General features: G+C 34.7%; 2 protein-coding genes across 3 annotated transcripts in view; one reads left to right on the plus strand and one right to left on the minus strand.

The window, feature by feature from the left end:
- The first annotated feature begins 4,333 nt into the window (after positions 1–4,333).
- Positions 4,334–18,754, plus strand: LOC120637543. The gene is made up of 6 exons (XM_039909369.1): positions 4,334–4,540; positions 5,888–6,613; positions 11,661–11,836; positions 12,337–12,438; positions 14,725–14,844; positions 15,283–18,754. Exons 1-6 carry the CDS (start codon positions 4,505–4,507, stop codon positions 15,494–15,496), a joined length of 1,374 nt encoding a protein of 457 aa, XP_039765303.1. The 5' UTR covers positions 4,334–4,504; the 3' UTR covers positions 15,497–18,754.
- A 4,615-nt stretch (positions 18,755–23,369) lies between these two features.
- LOC120626427 (trichohyalin-like) overlaps positions 23,370–27,177 on the minus strand; it is a 36,574-nt gene continuing 32,766 nt past the window's right edge. For both annotated transcript variants that reach the window (XM_039893955.1, XM_039893963.1), the window contains exons 7-10: positions 26,521–26,639; positions 25,660–25,754; positions 25,223–25,325; positions 23,370–24,383 (exon numbers count right to left, since the gene is read on the minus strand). In XM_039893955.1, coding sequence (XP_039749889.1) covers positions 23,490–24,383; positions 25,223–25,325; positions 25,660–25,754; positions 26,521–26,639 — 1,211 coding nt within the window. In that variant the 3' untranslated portion in view covers positions 23,370–23,489. The remainder of the gene's footprint in view (positions 24,384–25,222; positions 25,326–25,659; positions 25,755–26,520; positions 26,640–27,177) is intronic.

Here is a 27,177-nt window from a genome sequence, read left to right on the forward strand (position 1 = left end):
CATTATCTCATTCATTACAATAAAATTTATTTTTGAGATTATTTGTAAATGTTATCTTATATCTTTAAACGAGCAATTTTTGTAATATATAAAATCGGCTTCTACGATTTTCATGAAATTTAGTATACAGGGGTCTAGCTAGGATTCATTTTTAGAAAATGTCATTTTATTTGTGTTTTCCGGTAATAACCGATTTGGTGCAGATGAAGTTGCACGGGTCAGCTTGTAATAGTCAAACTACATCTAATTATACCGTGAAAAGTAATAGGCTTCTATTCCTCAAAATACTGAAGCCTATAAAAAAAACCGACTCGATAAGTGAAGTATTTCGCTCGATATCGTGACCACAAGATACGGGATCCGCACATACAGACACATGGACGTGCAAGACAGAACTTTTTTAAACAATTTTTTTATTAGTTTAATTAATAAAAAGAGATTTAAAAATATCATGAGTGTTCAAAATAGTGTTTTTTCTCAACATTTGTCTGTTTATATTCACTTATAAAAGCAAAAAGAATAAAAATGTGACATTTTAAGTTGGAGAATCACTCGGTGTGTGTAAACTGACAGTAATACCCACCTCAATGTTTCGCTTATGAGGCGTGCAATAATTACTCGTGAACGTTAAGAATATATGTCTATTTATTAAATGTTATTTGTAGGAAAGCTTTGTATTTAGTAGGCAAATATCGTAATATATATTAAATTAGTATTTTATCGTAGTTGTACTAAATGGACCTACATTGAGCTAGTTAACATTTAGGGCCTTACAAAGCATTGAGGCAAAACACTTGGCCAAGTGTCCGATTTTCTACCAACGTTTACTTACTCGATGACGTGAAAGTAAACTACAATTTATGTTATAAAAATACCACCATCTAGTGACAATATTGGATAGAAGCAGGCGTTACTTTGCGGAATTGCATGATATATTATGTAGTCTAGTCAACAAGTGCTTTTTTGACCAACTTATGGTCTCTTCAACTCCGAAAATTATGGTCGAGGTGTCATTCGATTTGGAATGACATCTAGATGATTTTTGAATAAAATGAAGATCCGCTTGCAAAAATTGTAAAAGTTATTAACAATTAACTAAAAAAACAAAAGGTTTTCGGCATTTTCGGCTCATTTCGGCTTTGGCATGATCATAATTTTCGAAGACTGCTGAAAAAAGTTGGTCCAAAAGGCACTTGTTGACTAGACTATATGAAAATTAAGCTTAATTTGCTATACTCCGCGAAAAGTAGGAAAATCTGTATGGTGTAATTTGACTACACTTACATTTGGACATGTTGAGATTAATAAGTGGCACTTAACAATTATTCATTGTAAAGTCAACATCTAAGTACATTGCCGAAGATCTGTTGAGTATAAGGATTGAAGAAATTATAAATAACACCAAACAGATTCCCTTGTTTTACGCGAAGTATAGCAAATTAAGCTTAACTTTCATAATCTAATGACAAGCCTGTGTTCCAGTATTGTACCTAACTAGATGGGGCTCTTTTGTAAATCGCAGTTAACATTTACGGCGTGTCTTTCACGCAATGTTTTCTGTAAATCTACGTTTATAAGGCCATAAATGTCTTAAAACTACCTCAATGTAATTAGGATTCTTTCTTTTTAACTATGTCCAATTTTAATAAGTATGACTTATGTTAAAAGAAATTCATTACATATTAAATCAAATTAATAAAACGTAATTATTAAGGCCAATGGAGTGAATAGTAGCAACTATGTCAACGTTAAAATTAGGTCATTCTGACACTGAATATAAATTAAATATTTTAAAATATAACCATGACTTGATGATCTCCAATAAACTGACCATGTGTATTGATTATGTATAAAGGTCTATTACCGTTTGATGTTAAATATGTATATTTATTTCACAAAATGTCCTTATCTGATTAAATAATAATCTACACATTATGATTATGAATGAAGTTTCACACGCGTGTACTCCCAATTAAATCATTTCGTAGAATTTTGAGACACCTCCATTAAAGTGCTCATGTTTGTCTATAATGTTTGTGGAACAGCTTAGTGATGATTTTACCCATAAGATAAGATCAAAATGATTTATTACTCGGGTAAGTCGTAGCAAGTGCAACATGGAGGTTAAATATTTGTCTAAAATTAAATCACGTCAGCATCTCGTACCTAATGTTATCTTGTATGAAGTAATCTCCCTACTGTTCTACCATTTATGGATGTAGATATATAGTACGGAACCCCACTCAAACGAGTCAGACTCGCCATTGACGAAATATCAGCGTATGAAGTATCATTAAAGTGTGTTTTTTAAAATGATTAGAAGGATTGCTATTTTGTCGGGTGTTCATTTCAAAAACGGCTTACGATGACTGTTAGTTTTATATTATTTCAGTCATGTCCTATACGATATAATATTATTTATTATCGATAATCTAAAAGAAGATGCAAAATAAAACGTTCATTCTTTTTACGAGTTTCCTCTTTTAATTCCTTTCAAAGCACGATCATAAGAGCCCGGAGACTTCTCAACCAAGAGGTAAGAGTTCGAGGGCGAGGGAGGGCTACCTAGTGATATACAACCAAATTTTATTCTAAGATACGGAACGATTTCCGTATTAGGATTTGATTTATTTTAGCGTACAATAAAATTTAAATGAGGTTGTCACTTAAATTTATGTTTTAATGCTCTATCTGAAGAACTATAGGGTCGAAATAAAAAACTCCAGGTAGTCGTTTGCACATGTGTAGCTATTAATACTCTTATTTAAGGGGCGTTTGCGTTATGTGATCGTTGTATTTCGTTAGTTTTTAATAAGTGCTCGGTTAGAAAAGTGCGTGATGTATATCATGTAATACTTCTGGCCATTTTGAGCAATAATATGCAATTTATTTAAAAAACCCTTATAAAACTGATTTTAGTTTGTATTCGTTTACCATGCCTCACATACTGAAATGTGAATTTACATTTTTACTCTAGTATTCTATTGTCCTCCGCGGAATAACGTTAAAAGCAGTCTAAATTATTCATTATTTCATTTGTGACCCACGTTATGACGTTGACCATGGTAGTAAGTAGATAATTACTATAGTCTATAAATTTTGAGTATGTAAAAACACCTTCATATTGATAAAGCATCTAGACGTAGCGAGGTATACTCTAAATATTGTTACTTTCTGTTATTTTAATATTAAATCTTTCGTGTATGTGTATCGGATAATCCATAACTAATTAGTCATTAGATAATTTACACAGCTACTTAATTAAGTAATTTATGCGCTTTGTATGATAACTTTAGTTTAATAGCGAAAGCTTAAGAGCTGTTACTAACTATAATGTATTAAACTAGTTGGACTGTGAACATTTAAAATAAATAATTAAAATTTACCGTTCTAAAATGATTTTACCTATTTTTTTTATTTAAATAGAGAAAGTTAGCAGAGCGTTTTTTTGCATCAAGGCAAAAGGTCTTGAAAGCGAGTTATTATCGGAGTTGTGTTGTATTGGATACCACACAGCTCCGATTTAAATGTAAATAACGCTCCTCGAAATTACTAAATTAATAATAATTGAAGTAAAACTTCTGTAAGCGCTACTAGGGAGTAACTCAGTTTTTTTTCTAACGGAAGTAACGCTTACGTCAGACTTTTTTGTAGTTTCCGCTATGTCAAAATAATAATTTGGATTGGTCGTAAGTATATGTCGTACACTCTACGATTCTTGACTTATACGCCAGCTAGTGGTATCATAATCAATTAGGATTATTTATTTCCAAAATTTTCAAACGGATCAATTGTGAATAGCAAAGTTAATAAAAGTTCAACAGATTTGAAAAACATATTTTCAATTGTTTCAAAGTTTTTTGAAAATCTCTAAATATACTTGTTTATTTTATTACTTTTGTAAAAAATAAATTATTAATAAATTTTCTGTCGACTGCGACATTCTATAATTTTCAATGACAAGGTTATATTGACATGTGCTGATCTAACCATCAATTTTTTACTATCTAAGGGAATTATTCTTGAAAATATTTATTAAATGTGAAAGTGATATTAATGAATTTGAAATAGAATATTAAATGAAATGGCGGGGTCCCAGGATCATTTTACTCTTTCATCAATAAATAATACCTAATAAGAGTTATACTTCAATTGCCCGTAAAGGTTACAAGCACACACTTTTTTATTATTAATTGACGTTTTTTGTCAAACCAAACTAAGACCCGGGTGCGACTGGTAATGGTTGTTGATTAGTTAGTCAACAAACAATAATGTGTTCCAAGCTTTAAATGAGGTATTGTCTATGAATTTTGAATCTGTAGAACACCGAAGAGCATGACGACGACGCCATCTTTCTATTGATATTCCAAAATCAGTGAAATTTAAAATTTGTGAATAGCGAATTGGTCAAGTTTTTGATTCTGTTTATATTATTGTTAGCGATTATATTATTTTTGTGCATACCATTTATTGAAACTATTGGTAACATTTGCGTAACAAGAAAATGGGGAAAAAATCTCGTCACTCATCCCATCGCTCGGTAAGTACCTGTTGATGTTGTTTAATGTTTTCAGTTTCATAACTACGTTTTATTTACTTTTGTTGTTACTTGTCTCAACCTAACCCGAAAAGTAACTAATACTGCATCATTGTATTTTCCCACTTGCCTACATGTAGTTTTCATCATAAACTTCACCTTGTACTGTAGATTCAGAATATACAACCTTGAGGAATAATAAATAATTGTTGAGGTTTTGAGGTGAAACTACTATGGTCACCATCATCATTATGAACCCATTCAGTACCGGCCCACTCAGAATATTCTCTGAGCATAAAAAGGGTCTAACCAGTAGTTCAACCATAATAGCCCAGCTACCATACTTGCAGATTGGTAGACTTCACACAATTTTGAAATCTTAAAGTATGTGATATTTTAGTAACTTAAATTAAAAATGCACATAAACCTGAAAAGTTAGAGGTGCAAGTGCGCTCAAACAGCACTCTCGAAAAATAAGCCAATTCCCTAATGAATAGCCTTGTGTTATTAGTCATCAAAACAAGGGTTTCCGCAATTAAGGACTATTTATTGATATCATAAAGCTAAAGTAATAGCTATGTCATAATGCAGTTATTGCTGCAACTACTACTAGTCATAGAAAAATGTATATAGGGTTTATTGAAGTGTTAACGCCACATACATTGCCATCTAGCCCCAAAGTAAGCATAGCTCTGTTATGGGTACTAAGATAGCTGATGATTATTTTTATGAATATAATGCACATATCAACACTACTGTAAACATTCATGTTCATCACACAAACGTTTTTCTCATGTTCATAATATTGTTGACTAACAACACATAATATGTTAGTTGTTGGCCCCCCAGGCTTTATTTACAGTGGACCTCCATTAATCTGGTGCCCCCTGTAATCCACATGTCTATTGTTATTATTTAATTTTTTTGACAATCTTCGTTAATGTAGATAAGGAGTGATTGCACAGGTTATAAGACATAGAATCTTATCATGGATTACAAGGGACTCCATTGTAAAAAATCTGGACTATAGAGGGTCTTAGGTAGTGCAGAGTATATCTATAATCTGTAAAATTTGATAGTCCGTCACTGCCCTGCTAAACATTTGGCGGACTACCGGAGGTACACCATAATAGAATTTAAATACCCTGATAAGGGTTCGTGTGCTTGTCAAATTACTTGTGTCCAATATTGTTAAGCAACACAATCTTGTAAATAGAAGCAAAACTAAATAAATGAAATTTATTTTATTTATTACTTTCAAACCTGTTCAGCCCATTTGTTGATTTAGTAAACATTCAAATATTTTTACAAACTATCACATTTATAATACAAACTCCATTTATTTCACAGAAAAGCGTTCACTCATTTCTTAGTATACAAAAGAGTGAGAAGTTTCTCAACAAGACACATAGTAAAACTAGGAAAAACATTAAAAAGTTATTTGAACACCTACGCAATGAGGGTGATTCATGTTCTTCGTCAAGGTCTGACTCAACAGTAATAGAAGTTGATGGAAATAACCCACAGGAAAAGGAAAATGGAACCAGTGGTTTTATTATGGTGGGAGGTGAAGATGATGACTTAATCATAAATAACTCTCCGTGTCCTATACAATGCTCAACACCTCTATCTACAAGCAAGCATTCAATAAAAAAGACTAATTCGCCCTTTAGAATTAACAACAACTCAAACTCTGCACAGAACTTCCAGCAAGAAGTTGAAGATTTAACCAAAGAAATTAATAGTGACTCATATTTAACAATAGATTTAACTACAGAAAGTGGTTTGAATACTACTAACCAGCATAATACAGTCATAGATTTAGCAAATACCATAGATAATAACTGTACATTTCCCAATGAGAGTTTGTCTATGAGTGGAGATTCAGATGTTACTGTTATAAACACTAAGAAACATAAAGAACAACTTAATAATGCACAAATGAAAAAGTTTGCGAGTGGAATTGCAAAGATGGACTCATCAGAAAGAGGAAAGTTATTGGAGTTTATAGCACAAAAGATTTTTAATGGTTGCAATGGGCCTAGCAGTGGAAATCTTAGCTTACATAGTCTTAAGGTAAGCCAGTATTATGATGAGTTTGTGTTAAGATTCTGAAAAACTATGTGCTCTAATAATTATTACTTTATACGATTACTATTCAAATATTAGAAGAAAGAGAGAGACCATAGCTTAAAGCAGTATTATTTTAATAGTGTTGAAATTTTGCTTCAGACTTTAAATTGTTATATTAGGAATGTCAATATGACATGCTTGCTTCACTTATAATAGTTGTTTTAGAGGTGTGAAGATATGCCATATAAAACTAATTTTAAAACACTGCTTAAAATTTATTCAGTGGTTTTAGGTGTCGGTTGTCACTCTGGTCTGCCTGGATCACTCTCTCAGACACTACATTTTTATTGCTCTGACCAGGTTGCTTCTTAGTTGGAAATGACATTGTGAGATGGTGATAACAAAAAAAAACAACCAGCTTTGTTTGTTGCGGGCTTCTTTTTAGACCAGGCTTGTTTGAAACCCTCGTGTAATGAAACGACCAGCTGCTTGATTGTGACTGTTTATTCGTAAAACGTTTTCCGTCTACCCACATATAATTTTCTAAGTTAACTTAAATACACAACATCTTTCCCCTTAAATAAACTAAAGATAATAGTTATGCTACTTAAATTACCACCACTATATTATGACAATATCACTATATTACCAAATAAGACATGTTTCCCTTGATTATTACATAACTAATACATTATTTTTTTTTAAAAAACAATGCCAGCTGATCGCAAGCTCTGTTTGCAGCCTTTCGAGTTCGTTCGGTGCCACTGGGCGAGCTACTTGCCGACCTAGAGTTAGCCTCGCCGTAAACCAGAGGCTCCTCAGTTCCACTAATATTACCCTCAGCGTCGCCGTACATACTGACACGATCAGCACTATCATCACCTTCCTCCTTCTCTCCAAAAGAAGGAAGAGGTGACTGGCCTCCCGTAGGATGTTCGGCTCGAATAAGATGACGCCGATTGCGTCTATATTTTCTACCTGAGCTATCGATAACAAAATAAGAACGCGGCTGTCGTGCCGAAGCATGCACTATCATACGACGTCTAGTACTACCGTCTAGTACTACTACCGGTTCACCAGCATTTAATTCGGGTAAATCACGCGACTGCCTATCATAGTAAAGTTTAGCACGTAAACGATTGTTATTTATATTGATATAATCGGAATTATTGTTTCTTTCTGGCATCAATTTATTTATATGCACCGGGAGTCTTGTATTTAATCGTCTACCCATTAACAACTGAGCCGGCGAACTAACTCCGTCACGCGGAGTCGACCTGAAATTAAGCAAACCGAGATAAAAATCTGATCCGGTCATGATTGACTTTTTTATAATATTTTTCACAGTCTGTACCGCCCTTTCACTAAGCCCGTTCGCCTGTGCATAATTAGGCGATGTGGTGGTGTGTCTGAAACACCAGTCAACACTAAACTGACGAAATTCTTTGGAGGAATAGGCAGGACCGTTGTCAGTTATGAGCTCATCAACTATTCCGTGCCTTGCGAACTGCTCTTTCATGGCTAATATAACCGCCCTGGATCCTGCGTTAGATATAGGACTGACTTCTATGAAATTTGAGAAATAGTCTACTAGTATTAAAAAGTATTTTTGACGAAACAGGAATATATCCGAGCCAACCTTTCTCCACGGCAGATTAGGTATTGAATGAGAAATCATCGATTCTCTCGCTGGCGTGTGCTGCGTGTTCAGCACACGCAGCACACGTGCGTACCTTTTGCTCCACGTCGCGAGACATACCATTCCAAAACATGACGTCACGCGCGCGCCGCTTACATCGGTCTATACCGAGGTGGCCTTCGTGTACACGCTCCAGCATAACACCCCGCAGTTTACGCGGTATGAATACCAGGTTATCCTTAAATAAGACACCCCCTATATATTCAAATGACGTTCTGTATGACCAATGTGCCCGGACTAAATGATCTGCATCGTATCTATAACGCGGCCATCCAAATAAAACATAATTAACTAAAATTTTACATTCTGGATCCGTACCTGTCGCGTTACGAACGCTTTGTATTTTACTGTCACTAAATGGTACATTGTTAATAATAAAACACGCCTGCGCGTCAATTTCAGACGAAAGTTTATCATCCATAGGTTCCTCCAGGGCCGCCCGAGACAATGTGTCAGCAAGGTACATATATTTCCCCGGTTTGTAAATTACATTGAAAGTGTAACACTGAATACGCAACATCCTACGCTGCAAGCGTGCTGGAACCCCATCTAAAGATTTTTTGAAAAGAGTTTCTAGCGGCTTATGATCGGTTTCTATCGTGACGTCCGACCTCCCGTATACGTACTGATGAAACCTTTCTAATGCAAAGACTATCGCCAGCAACTCTTTTTCTATTTGAGCATATCGAGTCTGCGTCTCTGAAAGCGTCACCGACGCAAACTCCACCGGGCGGCCGGCCTGCAGCAACGCTGCGCCGAGTGCGCTGGCGCTGGCGTCCACTGTCAGCAGCACGGGCTCATCGGCCGAGTACAGAGCCAGGACCGGCGCGCGGCACAGCGCTTCCTTCAGCGCTGACACTGCAGCCGCATGGTTGCTATCCCAATACCACTCTATACCTTTTCGTAAAAGGCTTCTAAGGGGACTTGCGATATTAGCATAGTCCGCAATAAACTTCGACAAATAATTCGTCATGCCCAAAAATCTCTCCAACGATCCTCTGTCGCACGGACAGGGCATATCTTTTATTGCTAGCAATTTATTTTTATCAATTTGCATGCCCTTCTCACTAAACGTATGTCCTAAGTACGTAACTTGCTGCACGTGAAACTCACATTTCTCCCGATTGAACCTAATACCTACTTCACGAGCCCTATCTAATAATCTCCTTAATCTTATATCGTGCTCTTCAATAGTGCTCCCGTAAACTATAATATCGTCAATAAACGATTCTACTCCTTCTAGATCCTCTAGAATTTGGCGGATCTTTGCGTGAAACACTTCACTAGCACAACTTACGCCGTACGGTAGGCGAAGAAACTGATAACGACCAAAAGGAGTACCGAATGTGCATAGGTCTGCACTTTGGTCATCTAGCTGGACCATCCAAAATCCTGAACGCGCATCTAATTTGCTAAAATACTTAGCACCGCGCAGCGCAGTAGCTATCTCGGTGAGCGTGGGTAGCGGGTAGTGCGCGCGGCGAATGGCGCGGTTGAGCGGCCGCGGGTCGAGGCACACGCGCACGCTACCGTCTTTCTTCGCTGGCAGAACTATGGCGTTTACCCAAGGCGTTGGATGTGACACTTTCCTAATTATACCCATCTGCTCCATATTATTTAGTTCACCTTTTAATTTATCCCTTACACCTATTGGTATTTTACGAACTGGGCATATCGACGGACATACTTCTTTATCAATTATTATTCTATATTTCCCTGGCAATTTTCCTACACCTCGAAACAAATCGCTATAGGTATCTATATTAATCGCGAAAATTCGCTTGATGACGCCTATATTCTCACAGGTGTCTTTTCCAAGCACACTCTGACAATCATCCTTAGATATGATGAATTTAATAATATACTTATTATGTTTGTACAACCAAGGCATTTCCAATGCCCCCATTATTGGTAAATAATTTCCGCAAAACGATTGAGCTCTTAATTCACACGGTTTTAAATCATTAATTGAGTAACCTAATTTTTTAAACGTTTTAAGTGATAATACATTTAAGTCAGAACCGGAATCTAATTTAAAATTTTCCGCCATACCATTTTTACATAAAAACAATGTTTCAAACCACTTATTGTTTAAATTCTGGTTAACATCGTCCAGAGTAGACACATAAAATAGGTCGTCTTTGAATTCTTCACTTACTTCGAACACTTTGTTATTAAATTTGACTGGACAAAACCGTTTAAAATGGCCCCGACGATTACAAATAAAACACTTCACAAATTTGGCTGGGCACTGAAATTGACCAACATGATCGATTCCACACGACACACAACACTTCAAACCACTATTTGTGTGTAACCGGGAATCGAACCGACGACCCGGTGAATTCTCGCTGCACTGTATGCGCGCGCCGCTAGCACCGGCGAGGCGTCCGGCAACTGCCGCGCCGCCGCCTCCGGCCCGCGCGCGCGATTTTGCGTTGAACAACGCATCAACCGCCGCACCGGCCGCCGAAGATTCCGTACTTTTGACGACTTCGATTTGCTTACCCTCTGTAAGCGACACTTCGTTGGCATGACAAATCTTCATCGCCTTTTCCAAGGTCAGATTGTCCGTTCTTAATAATCTGTCTCTCACTGTGTTGTCCGAGACACCACACACAATGCGATCTCTTATTAATCCATCCTCCAGGTGTTCGAATTCGCAATGCTGACTAAGTATGCGTAATGCCGTGACGTATGCGTCTATATTCTCACCAACTTCTTGATTGCGTGTGAAAAATCGAAATCTGGCCATGGTCGTACTGTGTTTTGTTCCAAAATACTCATTAAATTTCGTTACCAAAACATCGATATCATCTTGATTTTCGTCCTTTGAAAATTTAAAAGTAGAATAAATGTCGTAGCCATCAGGCCCCACGAGATTAATAAGGAGACTCGCCTGTATATCCTTTGTTTCCTTGTGTACTCCTGACGCTTTCAAAAATACATTAAACTGCTTGTACCACTTGCGCCACGCGTCCGCCCGACTTGCCGGACCACCCTCCAAAACGAGGTCCGCGGGAGGCCTTGCGTGCTCCATTTGTTGTTAAGTAAATATACGACGCAAATATTAATAATATTCCGCCCAAGCAGTGTAATGGAATCACTATTTAACGAAAATACTCCGCACCGCTGTCACCATGTAATGAAACGACCAGCTGCTTGATTGTGACTGGTTATTCGTAAAACGTTTTCCGTCTACCCACATATAATTTTCTAAGTTAACTTAAATACACAACACCTCGTAGGTTAAGTAGTTATTAAGATTTCTATGTCTATGGACTAGTCTTAAGTACTAAGCCCAATGATGGTTTAGTAAGATGTTAATTCTACTAGCGTGTCCTGTTTCAGAATGGAGTTACCAGGGCCACAGAAACTGTAGAAGATACATACATAAAGGAAATTATATTAGGGAAGGCTACTTCCCGGAATAGCATAGGTAGCAATATATACAACCCCGAGAGAGATATACGGAACAAGACTGGCTTAAGGATGATTGTTATAGATGGCAGCAATGTTGCTATGCAGTACGTATTTATTTTTTTGTTTATTTGAAAATATTTAAATGAATGGGCTTAAGGACTTATTAATTAAATGGTATAAAGATGGATTCTCATTCTAGTAAGCTCTTAACTGTAATGTTAAATGTTAAATGCTAGTAATAATGCAATCTGTGTGTCTGTATACTCTGATGGTAAAAGGCTAACCTGTGGATATAGTTATATTAAACCATTACCCCTAATTGGTTTTCAACTGAGGACCGCTAACGCCGAAAACCGAACCTGGGACCTCCCGCTTAAAACCACAGTCCTCACCGCTGCGCCTGGGAGGTCTTCAAAAAAATAGCATTTAATAGTTATGTAGTGGTTTTTCATGATGTGACAATTGAAAGATGCTGCCACAAAACACTGCATTACTATTCTGTTTGTGTGTGTGTGTAAAAAATTGCGCTTTGCTAATTTTATTTTGAATTATATATGCATTATATATCATATATAATATACATTGTATATTTATAACTTTCTAGGCACAGTAAGGGCAGGAAATTTTCAGTGAAGGCTCTAAAAATTTGCATTGACTATTTCTTGCAGCGCGGACATGTTGTCAAAGCATTTGTCCCTCGTTTCAGGTAAATTATAGTAAAGTGCATTTTATGTTACCATTTTTACACATGTGTTGTTTATTATAAAATAAAAAAATAACTTGTGTGTTAAAATTAAAATAAGAAGCAAATAAAATAGTAATAAATTACCTTTGAATAGGTTATAATAATAATATCTTTATTTAGTCAGGGAAACATGCATTTCATTAGTGTGAAGCCCTGCCTCCTGCGGTAGATTAAACAGTCTTAATAACAAAGTATATTTGTTCTTAGAATTCCACTGTAATAAGTTATATTTCAAAGTGTAAATTAAGGAAATCCTTTACATATCTCTCCACTACTGGAGGTTGGCTGTCAGCTCAGCGAACTTCCCACGGTCTTGTGCTAAGCGAAATAATTGTTCCATGCTGGTGATGATTGTCTATTCACGGATATGGTTGTTATTCATAACATACATTCCAGGATGTATGGATGTTTGTTACTCTGTATGTATCTTGGTAACAATTAACAGTAATATAGCTTATACATGGGAGTAACACAGAGTATAAATAATAAATTTCTTATGTCACTAGATTTCTTTGTCCGCTATACTCCTCGAAAAGCAGGAGAATCTGTGTGGTGTAATTTATAATTTCTTCAATCCTTATACTCCACACCAAACCGATCTTCGGCAATATACCCTCTACACACGTTTCACTTAACACTTAACAATTATTCATTGTAAAGTCAACATCTGAGGATGCTCCGGTTTCAGAGCGAAACGTGCGTAGAGGGTATATTGCCGAAGATCTGTGTGGTGTGGAGTATAACGATTGAAGAAATTATAAATTCTCCACACAGATTCTCCTGCTTTTCGCGGAGTATAGCAAATTAAACTTAATTTTGATAATATATCATGGATTTTCGCAAAGTAACGCCTGCTTCTATCCAATATTCTTTGTCCGCGTTTAGTATTGTGTACATATCATGTGGGATCTGTTTTTGTTTTCCTGGAATAAAAAGTAGCCTATGTATCTCACCATCTTTGTAACTTTTTTTTTTTTATTTAACTACAAGTTAGCCCTTGACTGCTATCTCAATTGGTGGTAAGTGATGATGCAGTTTAAGATGGTAGCGGCATCGCACTGGAACACTAAATCGCTTAGCAGCACGTCTTTGTCGGTAGGATGGTAACTACCAAGACCAAAGCCCCAGACCAGACCAGAGAAAATTCAGAAATTATAAATTCCCAAATTGCCCCCGCTGGGATTCGAACCCGGGACTTCCTACCGGGATTCCTAAATTTGCTGCGCTTACCGTTGCGCAAGGGAGGTCGTCAAAACTAACCAATCAAGCCCGATTGGTTGAGTATTTAGGGCGTAAAGTAATCAATGCGATTTCTTTAAGTATATTTAGTCAACAAACTCCGTTGATTTTTAGACGGATTTTCAAAATTCTTTTTTTTTATTCGAAAGGTTATTCCGAAATCATCATCATCATCATCATATCAACCCATTACCGGCCCACTACAGGGCACGGGTCTCCTCCCACAATGAGAAGGGGTTAAGGCAGTCCACCAGGCTGGCCCAGTGCGGATTGGTGGACATTCCGAAATGATCCCGTTTAAATTTCATATAGAACTGATAAAGAGTTTCGGAGACCGACAACGGAATGAAGAGTTCCGTTGAATTATGTGAAACAATCAATCGCGCTTGCTGCCATGTCATGAATTCGCATTGTTTATTGAATGACACAACATATTTACGCTCACAAGAGTTCGGAACAAGATTTGCTCGCTCACAATAGAGGAGTCGTTGTAGAGTATAAAAATACTCGAACATCAGCATAAAATGGATCTTATTCACATTAGATTAAAGCTCAGATTTGCCTGCAATTTTCATCTCAGGCTTTTGACAGGAACATTGTAAAACAAATCTCTGAAGTACGGGATTGGCGACTTTAAAAGTGACATTGTGTCCATTTTACTTTGACGACACAGTATTTGATATACGAAAACCCTTCGATTGCGAGCGAACAAATCTTGCACAAAAGCTACAGTTACACCCACATTTTCTATCCAATTTAGAAGAACGACTTTGGCGACTGAAAGTTAGCTGCAATACATAGTATTCACAAGCTGGATTTATTCCAAAATTTATTTAATTTTTAGTTGGTATAGAATTTACTATCGATGCTCTTTAACAGTTCTAAAACTATTTATACTCGCGGGAAATCAGATAAAGATTGGGCGTTATATAGCTAATAATAAAGTATTTTGAATATTTTTGCAGTTTGTAGAAGCAAATTAATGTTTTTTTTTAAATAAAATTTCAGGTGTAAACTAGGCAAAAGCACCGATGGCAGACTCCTTGACGTGTTAGAAAGACAGGGGCATGTGGTATACACACCCTCAAGAGAGATTCAGGGCCGAATGATCACTTCATACGACGACAGGTTAGTGATAACATTTGCACATTTTATTTTTAACAATTTATCGATTTGGTTGTTTTTTTTTTTTTTTTATTTCATCATAATCATCGTCATCATATCAAACCATTACATCAGGTCCAATACAGGGACTGAGAAAGGATTTCAACTCAATATCCCATGATAAAAAAGAAACAAAAAATGAATACATACTTTGATAGAAAATATAAACTATCAGGGATTTGAAACTGATTAAGACTGCGTAGACTTTTCGAGTTTACAGGCGTGATTTTATATTGAGTGATTTCATAAACAATGTATATTTAACCTCTGAAGCGCGCCATTCCTTTCCAATTATTATCGGGCTTATGTAGCCATTTACTATTTAACAAAAAAAACTTGTCATACTTTATATGTGTACATTTAACATACATTATTAAGTCACATTCAATTTAATATTGCCAGGTACATAGTCCAATGTGCAGCAGAGTTCGACGGAGTCATAGTGTCTGGGGATAATTACAGAGACCTGATGACTGAAAATCCAAGATGGCGGCATGTCATAGAGAATAGACTGTTGCAGTTCACGTGGGTCGGTGACATGATCATGTTCCCCAGGGACCCGTTGGGCAGGTGTGGTCCAACACTGGAACAGTTTTTAAGACATCCATCTACATAGTGGTATAGACAATATAGAAACTGGGACTATAAAGACAATATTTTGTAGTTTTATATTAAATGTGATATTATTGTTTATGGTCAAATCTTGGTGTCTCGTGTAATGTCAACCATTTCAACGAAATATTGAGGAAGTATACAGAAATGTGTTAGTGAATTAAATTCCAATTTTTTTGCTGTTTTAATTGTAATTGTTTCAAATTGTATCTAAAAAAGGGGAAAAGTAAAATATAGCATTTTGCTTAATGTTTTGAGTAAAAAAATATATAAAATCCTCTTTTTAAGCGACAGTTTGGAGAAGCTCATATTTTTTATTTAAGTACTAAAAAAAGTTTTTTTTATTTTTTATTTTAAGGCATTCTAAATTAAGTGTTGATTATTTATATTCATTCACGAAAAATATATAGTAAAATAACTATATGTACAAAGCTAAACTGAATAAATTACCTAAACAAGTATAAAAGTTAAACTTTCCATGTTTTCGGAGGAGGGCAGTGCCCCCTAAGGGAAATTTGATTATGGATTACCATGAAATTACGTCACAACATTGCAATATCTGTGAACTCCGCCATATTAATTTTTTTAAGCTGTGTTCACGTTAGGTCTGCAATCACATTTTGCGGTTCCCAGTTTGTTACGTCACGTGAGTTGCCCAAACAGCGTCACAAGAAGAGAAAAATATTACTGCTTTGTACTTGCCATAAAGTTCAAGTTTAAATACACTTTATTATACACCATATGCCTACATAGCAGTAACACAATTGAAAAAAAGTAAAAGTGCCATAGGCGGCCTTATCGCTTGAAAGCAGTCTCTACCAACCTACCATAGGACATGAAGTTAAGAGCCATCGTAGTGCTCAAACTGTAGACCGATTTGATTGCGGTTTCTTGCATAACTACTAGTCTCTCTCTTCGAAATGTCTCTGTTATGCAACTAGAGGCCACAAGGGTACGCTGCAATCTGTAGCTAAAATAGTGTTTTAAATATTTTACTCTTACTATTCCTGATACTGGGACGATTTCGATGCGGTTTCTTAGTATTATAACACTTAGAGTAGGGTTTTCTATGTTTTAAGGTGTAAGTCAGCCGGCGAAACTAGCAAAAGCAGGAGATAAACGTTAAACCTATCTCTCGATTATATCCGAAGGGGGTTAAATTTACTTGTTCACCTGCCAAAGCACTGCAACAGGGAATATTGAGAAATTTACCCCCGTTATATACCCGTGTTGTAATAATGACACTTAAATTACTTCGATGTTATTGCCACAGTTGCGCCAATGCTCGAAGAATTAATAAAATTGTGGGAGAAGAAAAATGTTTGTCCTTTCCCTGGTGAGAATAATGCCCTTGCTCTGGGGTATTTTTGTCATGATTATTACGTGAAATTGTGAAATTAAAAATTGGGTTCTATTTTGTAAATTGTGCCCAGTCACACACCCACTCATATCTCAAAATCCCGGGATTTTTAAGAATTCTAAAAGACTGAATAATTATAATATATGAATTAGTGAATATTTTTTTATTCACTTCTATATTCTCTAAAAATAGGATTTCCTGACGAAACGTTTCAATTTAATTATTTTTTCATTGCCTTAAATTGTGTATGAAAGAATGTCCTAAATTGTTTTTAAGAATGCTGTATTTTGATGCCATAATTTCCAATTTTAATTTATATATATGCTGCTTCGAAGGATTTTGGGTTATGAGTTTAGATTAAGTTGTGTATTACACAACATAAATAGCTATTTAAACACCTATGATATACATCGCGTCACATAAAAAGACCTGGCTGTCTTGCTAGGCCTTACCTCATCTAGTTGTCGTGATAATGCAGTCTAACTTGGTAGCGGGCTTACCTGTTCCGGTAAATATGACATTCAAATTAAACCTATAACCCTAATCGGTTTCTATGCGGCATCGTACCGGAACGGTTAATCGCTTGGCTTCGTCGGTAGTAACTAGCCACGGTCTAAAACTGCTACAAGAAAAGAACTTAGCCTATTACATTTTATACGTGAATTCAATGTTTATTGCTGAATAATAAACATTTGATTACTAATATAATTGCACTCATTCGCATGGAATTACTAAAGTTCTCTACTGTGCAGGTCTGAGGTCGATCGATTGTCAGGAGTCTTTTTACGTGACACGATCTTAATCTATTACCGCACTAGGGTTTTAGTGGCGGCTATTGTGGAAGTTCTATAAATTACTAAAAATTAATAGAATCTCAGATGAACAATTTTGTTAATTGGTGTTTTATATTATAATGTATTTTTAATAACTTGTCTTATTATGTGAACAAACTTTTCAATACTTCTTGATGTAAGATGTGTTGTAAAAATATAAATAAAAACAAGTAAAATAATACGAAACTTTATAAATCTTTCTATAATTTTTAAATAATGCATTCTTTATACTAAAGAGTTATGATAAGATTTTTTTAATAATAAGCAAAGTAAATAAAAATATATAAAATTACAGAATGTTAGTTTTGAACATTCAAAAAATTACTTGGATATTATGAATTTTATTTTATAACTCTGTAATAATGGGAATTGCGTTATCCATTATAATATCGAAATCACGGGAAATTACTTTAAAATAGAAAATACATAATAAATACCTCTAAAATTATGTTTTTTACTTCGTTTAATAATAGTAAAATTATTTACCATTTTTGCACAAGTTCATGGAAATGATTTTATAATGAAAACGGATTGTGTTTTAATACATGACCTATTTTTTAGTTTTTATTCAAAATAAAAAATGCATGGAGGTGGAAGAGTTTGGAATATAATTCTCCCGCATCTGAATGCAGGTTTTTAGGACAGACCTCGTCCGGGAAACGTTTACATTCCTTCAGACAGCTCAAGGGCGTTTTTTTTCGGTGTAATTATGGGCGCATAAGGCTAAACACCTAAGTGTCAAGTTGATGAACACATAGCGGCACTGTGTTCCTATACAGTGCTGATATGCGTTGCGCTTCAAATATAGACTACAGTTTTCCACATACCATCGGGTGGGATATCGGCTTGGTGCGTCGAACATTACTTTAAAAAAATGCAAAATCCGAATAGCAAGGTTTGAGCTCAAAAATATTTGTAAGGCTGAATTTAAAATTTGTCACCGAAAATATTTAAGCCGAATCTGTATTTAAGAACGACTTCAAACAAAGGTTGTTAAATAACCGAACTATGTTTGTTTTCACATTGCCAAAAAAAATCTCTAAATGAATAAAAGATGTTTTTTTTTAATTATTACTTTTTTTATTTCAAAAATGTTCATAATAAATCTATTAATATAGGTTAGTCATCTAAGTTCATGGATGTGGTGATTTTTGATAAAGCTCCTAAATATGAGCGCTGTCATTTCGATTCGGAATGACTTAAAATGTATCGAAAGTATATATTAGCACATAAGAAATGGAGGTCCTTTTTTATTTGAAGTTTTCTCCTCTTTAAGGTTACACAAAAAGGTCTCACAAAATTCCTTAAATATTAATAGTTTTTGAGTAATGTAATCAAATCAAATAATTAATTTTAAAGGTTCTGGTGCTGAAAACTCGTTTGTCAACGCGTAGTAAAAATTCATCTATTTTTTGAATCAAAGCGTTGCTTTATAAATTAATCCTGGATAGCGACGGAAATATTTTATTAATTGAAACAAATTAATAGCAATAACATAATTTTATTTAAATTGGAACCAATACTATCTTTTAACATTATCATGCTTAAAAATGTAATGGATTACTTGGATAGGTAAGTAACTTATATTTTATCATATTTTTTTGAAAAGCTTTTTTACGTTATGGACAACTTTGGCGTGAACATTATAAACCGGGCGAAGTCTCACGTTATACAAAGTAAACCTTTGTAGAGTTCCTAAATATTATTATTTATCAACAACCAGGGTGACATGAGTTCTCTAATTAATGTACTGATATATTTATGACACAAATCAAAAAATAATAACATTCCCCATTCAAATGACACCCTGCTGATTAGGCCCGTAACATTTACACTAAAAAGCGTGTAAAAATATAACTGGCTACTATAACAAATAGCATTAACACCTAACTTTAGTATCACTTTCCATTTTACAAATTACAAGCTCTTTTGGACTTAGCCTACTCGACAGTCTTTCGAACCCTTATAAAATATAATAATAACCAAACCGCTGTACACAAAATTAAACTTTTATCGTAACTTGCAGAATCAAAAAATAATTGTTTTATAAGAGGCCAGAGCATGGATTACAAATTTTAATAAAATAAAAGTGTATGCGTGTAACCTTTACGCGCGATTGAAGTAAAACTTTCATTTTCAAACTTTCAATAACTTAATTTCACTTTCACATTTTATAAATATTTTCATTTCAAAAAAGTGAAGGTTAGATCAGCACATGTCAATAAAACGTTGTCATTTAATATAATAGAAAATGTCACAATCGTCAGAAAATTTATTAATAATTTATTTATTACAAAAGTAAATTTAGAGATTTTCAAAAAAACATTACAATTTAAAATAATTTTATTAAACTGTTGTTTTTTTTTTCACTTTGCTATACACAATTGATCCGTTTAAAAATATTGGAAATGGCGTATAAGTCGAGAAGCGCGGAGTAAATGACATATACTTACGACTAATCTAAATTATTATTTTTGAATAGCGGAAACTACACAGACGTCTGACTTATGACGATGCCTAACGACCCGACGACGTCTGACGCGTTACTTCCGTCAGAAAAAAATCTTAGTTACATTCCCTAGTCGCGCCTAAAGAAGTTTTACTTCAAAAATACTAATTAATATTTGAAAATTAAACATCTTAAACATAGAGCTGGCAAAAATAGTTTGACGTTATTGCATGGGAAAGAAAAGGACACACATAGTGACAGTACTTTTCTCTGACAGTGAACGTCAAAATTTGTTTACATGAATTATCTCTTTTCCCTTAAATTTGTTTAAATTGTCCCGACGAAGACTTTCCGTGATATAGGATGGAAGTGCACAAGTTTAGTTATAGCATAGTTAAAAGCATAACGTTACATCAAATTTTAAATTCTATAATTTAAGGTGCGAGGTTAAATTTTGTGTACACAACAATTGGTTTAACAAAAATGCAACTTAAAAATAATCCTGCGCCATTTAATCTTATTGCACTATATTTCCAATATACAGTAATTTACATGAATATATTATTATGACATAGAAATCTTAAATATGCTCGAAACGTATTTCGACGTCAGTTTTGACGCGTCTTCATATTATGTAGTATGACAAAATGATTAGATTGTCATAGCAAACCCTGAAATCTAAACAGTTATTGCGAGATTTACCTGGTAATAGGCTTATAATTTTATGTACATAGTAAACTTTTGTTTTTTAATGATAATAATTTATTGTTCTAAGAACAGACCGCATGGACAGAAGAGTTTTCATTTATTCATTACATAATAATTACTATTACATAAAAATTATTTTACCTACATGTATTTAATGTTTTTTTAATTGTAATATTTGCATTTTGGTATGTTTAATATAGATTTTGCTCGTGAATTTGAAAGAATCTGGCTATATTTAGGCTTATCAACCTGAATCATTCTTGCTATTTAAGCAACATTGACAATCGATTTAAGTCGATAAATGGATGGATATTCCGCGATAACTAAGTCTGTCCCCTCGTTAAACAGCGTAATGCGAGTATGTTATATATACCTCACTGTATATATTATGATATGCAATAACTACAATAGGAAAAAAAGTCATCAAGAACATAGGAAGAACAAGGTTTAAGGCTTTTTGATAGTCTGTAGTTAGAAATTGAAAATTAAAGACATGGAGAAAAGATAAAGTTGAGCTTATAAAGGTTTTAGGAAGAAGTTGTTTTTGGCACTACGCTATTATGAAGCAATTAATTATTTGGCTTTATATTTAGATCATATTTTCCAGATTGGTAACAGCCAGGGATAGCGAACCTTTGTTGCAACCACGTGCTAACATAGAAACATTTTTTTATTGTTGCTTTTATATGCATGCCAACGGTTTACAAACCCTGATCTATGGCGATATTTGGCTACATTTTATGATATACATTTTATAAACAGTAATTGTTCCGTAGTAAATTTAATTTAAAATTACTAAAGAATACCTCAATAATTTATATAAAAAAATATTTCTCAATAAATAATTAAAAATTGTAACATTTGAGAATGTAAATATTTTAAATAATAATAGCATGTATACAAAAAGACAAGAAAGGGATGATCAAAATACCTTTTTCTTTTACAAAAATGGTTTGTATCACCTACCTTGTTAGAAAATAAAAATAAATTACAATAATATTATTTTTAATGCAAATTATTATTTTTTTCAACCAACTTCAGAGAAGTCATTTTACATTGAAATACACTGATTTGGGCATCTTGCTTCAAGAACATACTTCTCTGAAACAGAACCCATTTCAGTTCCATTAGTTTTAGTTCAGTTTCTAACTTAAAGAATCAAAAGATTGATCTAAGAGGTTCCTCATTTTTAAACTCGGTTACATCTTTGTTGATTTGATTTTATCAAAAATTTGGGTATTTTTTTATTTACAATCTAATATCATTATTTAGCTAAACATTATTTATTATTATTTATTATTTATTGGACAGTTAAAATAAGGCGTATTCTTGAGAAATAGACAACTTTTACGAATATCGGTAGTAAAACAATAATGTGGTGTTCCTACGGTAACATGATTACTACAGCACAGCTAGCAAGTCTAAATAAATGTAAACACCGTAAGAGGTTATTTGAGTAGGTGAGAAAAGGATTTTTAATAAGAAGGTTAGAGATAAGGTTTTTCTCTCACAAGGTACTTTTAACGAGAAAATTATAAGAAGCATCTTAAGAACGTCCTTTTCTCTCACACTCAATTTAGTTTAAGATATACCTTGCCTGGCTTTAGACGAATATCTTATCCATTATCAATATTCATTTACGATTTTAGGACGCAATAATATTCTTAGTCTAAAAACATTATATTTTGACTATAAAAAATACAAGGCAGTCATAATAAATATTATTAATTTTTTAAAACGGGAAACAGCATTGTTTAAAATTGTTCCAAAATATTACAACATAAAATTTAATGAAAAGTCTATGGTCTACAACATACAACATATTTTATTATTTTCTACATTTACGTAAGCACCGATCGGGAGTCGTTGTCGTTGTCTAGGGTCATAGATCAGACAGGTTATATGAGATGGGACTCGCAAACGATATTGCGTACCAATAAATCATGCGCATGCAGAAAAAATCAACAAAAATATAACATTTATAAAAAATCTAACTTATTTATTTTCCATATTCAAAACCAACATTTTCTATACAAAAAAAAAAACAATATTATTTATTAAGCTATATCTATGGTGCCTTTTGTTGTACATGATTCTAGAACTATTTGACAGATGTCAAAGTTGTGCTGTATTATTTACAAAGTTCCTTATGGAAAAGGGTAGCACAATTATGTTATAGTTTTGGTTGAGTTTTGTGTACAACATCATTGGCACCAATTTGTGGCATATACAACGTGTAAATGAAAACCGAAATAATTCAGAGGCTTTAGAGGTACATTATTTACCGTCTATGAGACTTATCTGTGAAAACGAAACACTAATAGTTTTTGAGTATACCGTAGTTTATACTGAAAGAAATCAGATACAACCCTAACATCACATGCAAAATTAAAATAAAATGACTCCTGTCACTTTAGGGTAGCGTAGGTGCTGCGCGTGTCGGTCTTTTGTCTTCAATAGGGTTGTCATAAGTAAGCACTTAGAATGTTTTGGATTAGTTTGTATGGAAAAATAAATTATATATAACATTCACATATCTAATGCTTCTTTTGATTTAATAATTTTACAGGGTAATTTGGCCTTCAACAGTATTTCGTAATTCGGTTACACGTTGTATACACCAAATGTAAAAAGAAATATGTTAAATTCAATTTTGCGTTTTAGACAGCATTTTGTCTAATTTTAACTGTTCCAACTGCAATTGGCGTCTTATTGAACCCAGCTGTGTAAGAATACTTACGTTTTTACCTTTCTCGTTTGGCAAAGACTTTAGTATATTCTTTTGTACTACAGGTACCTTCCATTTATCCTCCACCATCTGCATTTTTTCACTAAGTTCCGACGATTTCTTCTCGAAATTTACCTTTAATTTTGGAGAATGCCTCAGAACAGGAATAGGCAAAGTATCAGCCACTTTTTCATCCCGACTCCTCATCTTCACCATACTATCCGACATTTTGTTGAAATCTACGGAATCTTCAAGTGTTTGATGTATGTTTCCCGAAAATTTTCTCGTATCTTTTTCCTGAATTTTTCTTACATCTTTAGAATATTCCTGGAACCTATCAGTTTTTCCTGTGGATTTCCTCGTCGGTTTATCAATAGTTTCGGCAAAATTTCTCGCATCTCTTTCAATATAATCCGGAAACTGTGGCTGCTCTTTTTCGTATACCCTATCAATATTTTCCGGGTAATTTCTCATTTCTCTCGGTCTTTCATGAACTAAGGCTTTTTCTATAACTACATTCCTGTTATCTATTTTATTAGAGCATAAATTTTCCTTGGCTGGATTAAGATTTCTTCTCAGGTAGCTTTCGACATCGTAGTTTTTAGAGAAAATTGAATTATCTGGTATATTAGTGGAATATGGAGGCTTTTGATAGAAAAATGGAAGTTTGGAATGTACTGGAGAGTCGCTTTTCGATGTATTAGTGTATCTCTTAGGGTGGATAGCAGCATTTAAGAGAGCTTGATGTTCTAAATCTATTTCTTTTTGGAGAGTTGTTCTCTTTCTTTCGTATTCAGTTGCGTTCTCCTTCACCTGGAATATTTAATTAACAATGATTAAAAATGCAAAATCATCATATTAGTGCCCCATTGCTTGGCTCAGGGATTCTTTTTCATAGGAGGATGAGATATAGTTTTTCTTATTCAACTACAATTGCTACCTTAACTGTAATCGCACCTTGTGGTAAGTGATGCATTGGATAGAAGCAGGCGTTACTTTTCGGAATTCCATGATATGTTATTACAATTCAGCTTAATTTTCTATACTCCGCAAAAAAAAGCAGGAGAAAATATGTATGGTGTAATTTATATTTTTTCAATCTTTGTTCTCCACACCAAACAGATCTTCCGCAATGTACTCTCTGCAACGCTCCGACTTACAATGACTTTTTGTTAACAATTATTTATGGTAAACGTGCGCAGAGGGTACATTACCGAAGATCTGTTTGAGTATAAAGACTGAAAAAAATTATATTACACGCACAGATTCTCCTGCTTTTCGCGGAGTACTTATAGCAAAATAATCTACATTTTCATAAATGATAATACAGTGTTTTATTCATGTAGACCTTATTACAAGCACTTATGAAGCGTTCATACATTTAACATGTTACACTAATGTTAGTGATGGTGATAACTGCATTCGTTAACTTAAAACTTAAGCTAGGAGGATTCCAAACGCGCCCCCCGCGCGGACTAAGAAGAGCCCACAACAAACTTAACCAGGTTTTTTTTGTTATCACCATCTCACAGTCTAGTTAATGTTGAGCTATGAGATTCGAACGAGGCATCCCGTAAGTCAAGTCGAAATGCTACCACCTGGGTTATCACCGCTTCTATATGTATGGTAATAAATAATTATTATATATTTACCTCGGTGTTTATCTCGTGATGTCTGTCTATCTCTCTCTCCTGCGCCATTTTCAGCGATCGCAGTTGCTCTTCAAGTCTGCGCATTTCCGCCTGCTCCAACATTCTGAACAACATAACATACATTTGCAACTCGCTTTTTATTAGCTTCACCTGTATGTTTACAGCGACCCTGCTTTCTGAGTCCAAGGCCGTGGGTTCGACTCGCACAACTGGAAAGTGTTTGTGTGATGAACATGGATGTTTTTCACTTCCGTTAAAGCAAGTCATATTTAAATTGCATAAATATAAAATTACCCATAACTCCGAAAAATTCAAGGTGCGTGCGGCGAATTCGGGACCCTCGAGAGAAAGCCGAAGTCGGAAGGTTATCACCGCTTCAAAGATTCAAAAAATCTTATATTGTAAGGTCGGTTGAAAAATTTAATCAAAAGACTTACTTTTCTCTATTCTTTCTCTCTTCTTTTATTCTCTGCTGCTCAAGGATTTGGTTCTTCAGCTCCTGCTGGTAGGAGTGACGTCTTTCCGCTGCTTCCTGAACAACAATAAACTATATAACACAAGTAGAGTCGGAAATTGTATGGTTGAGGCTTCGGTCATCTAGTTACCACTGCTAAGCCATTTAGAGTTCAAGTACGAAGTAAAACCTGATAAGCGGTCATCATACCAACTCATTACCAATCCACAAGGCTCGGGTCTCTTCCCATAGTGAGAACGGGTTAGGGCCGTAGTCCACCATGCTGGACCATTGCGGATTGGTGGACTCAAAACGCCTTTGAGAAAAATATGGATAACTCTCAGGTAGTTATGACTGAATGAATGAATGAATATTTTTTTATTGAACACCACATAAAGTACATAAAAAAAGAAAAGTATAACAAAACAACGTATAAAATTTGGTAAATTGGTATGCAGGTTTCCTCACGATGTTATTCTTTACTGTTAAAGCAAGTGATATTTTAATTGCTTAAAACCGATATAAATTGGACGGCCCATTGGCGCAGTGGGCAGCGACCCTGCTATCTGAGTCCAAGACCGTGTGTTCGATTCCCATAACTGGAAAATTTATGTGTGATAAACATGAATGTTTTTCAGTGTTTGGTTTTATATACGTATTTTATAAGAATTTATATTTATTATTCATAAAAATATTCATCTGTCATCTTAGTCACAATGACATAAGTTACGCTTACTTTGGGGCTAGATGGCGATATGTATATTGTCATAGTATAACTTAGAAAAGTTAGATGTATCGGCTTGGGATTCGAACCTAATTTCAAAAATTAAAAAAAATTGTTTACCTTCTCAACCCTTTCGTTCCTCAGTCGGATGGCCTCCGCATCAAATATGGACGGCATGTAGCTGTGGCGGAGTTCTGACGCCAGTCTGTCGCGGGGCTTGCGAGCCACGGACATGCGGTCTGAATAAAAAAAACCTTGCTAATATTATTTATTTCTTTATTTATTTTTCAACTTACGACTACGTATTACAGGAATTTTCCTAATGCACTAGCGTAGACTCTTAAGCACCTATCAACATACATTATAACTATATTTTACTAAACTCTATCAATTATAAATGCGAAAGTATCAGTTTGTCATTCCAGTCGGACTCGAACTTGGCCGGTTTATATCTATACATAGATTACGCCGAAACCAGATTCGACAGACTGTCAATTTGGCTTAGCATCTTGTCTATGGTCGGCGCTACCAAATGTGTCATTCAGTGGAAAAGCGACGTCAATGACAGGCAGGAGTCAAAAAAGTTTTTTTTTTTAATTTTTTTATTACACTACCAGTTAGCCATTGACTGCAATCTCACCCTGGTAAGTGATGATGTAGTCTAAGATGGTAGCGGGCTAACCTGTTAGGGAGTATAGTAGGCATACCCCTAATAGGTTTTCTCGCTACATCGCTTAACGGCACGTCTTTGTCGGTAGGGTGGTAACTAGCCACGGC

The sequence above is a fragment of the Pararge aegeria genome, chromosome 1 (assembly GCF_905163445.1).
Source record: "Pararge aegeria chromosome 1, ilParAegt1.1, whole genome shotgun sequence".
Lineage (NCBI taxonomy): Eukaryota > Metazoa > Arthropoda > Insecta > Lepidoptera > Nymphalidae > Pararge > Pararge aegeria.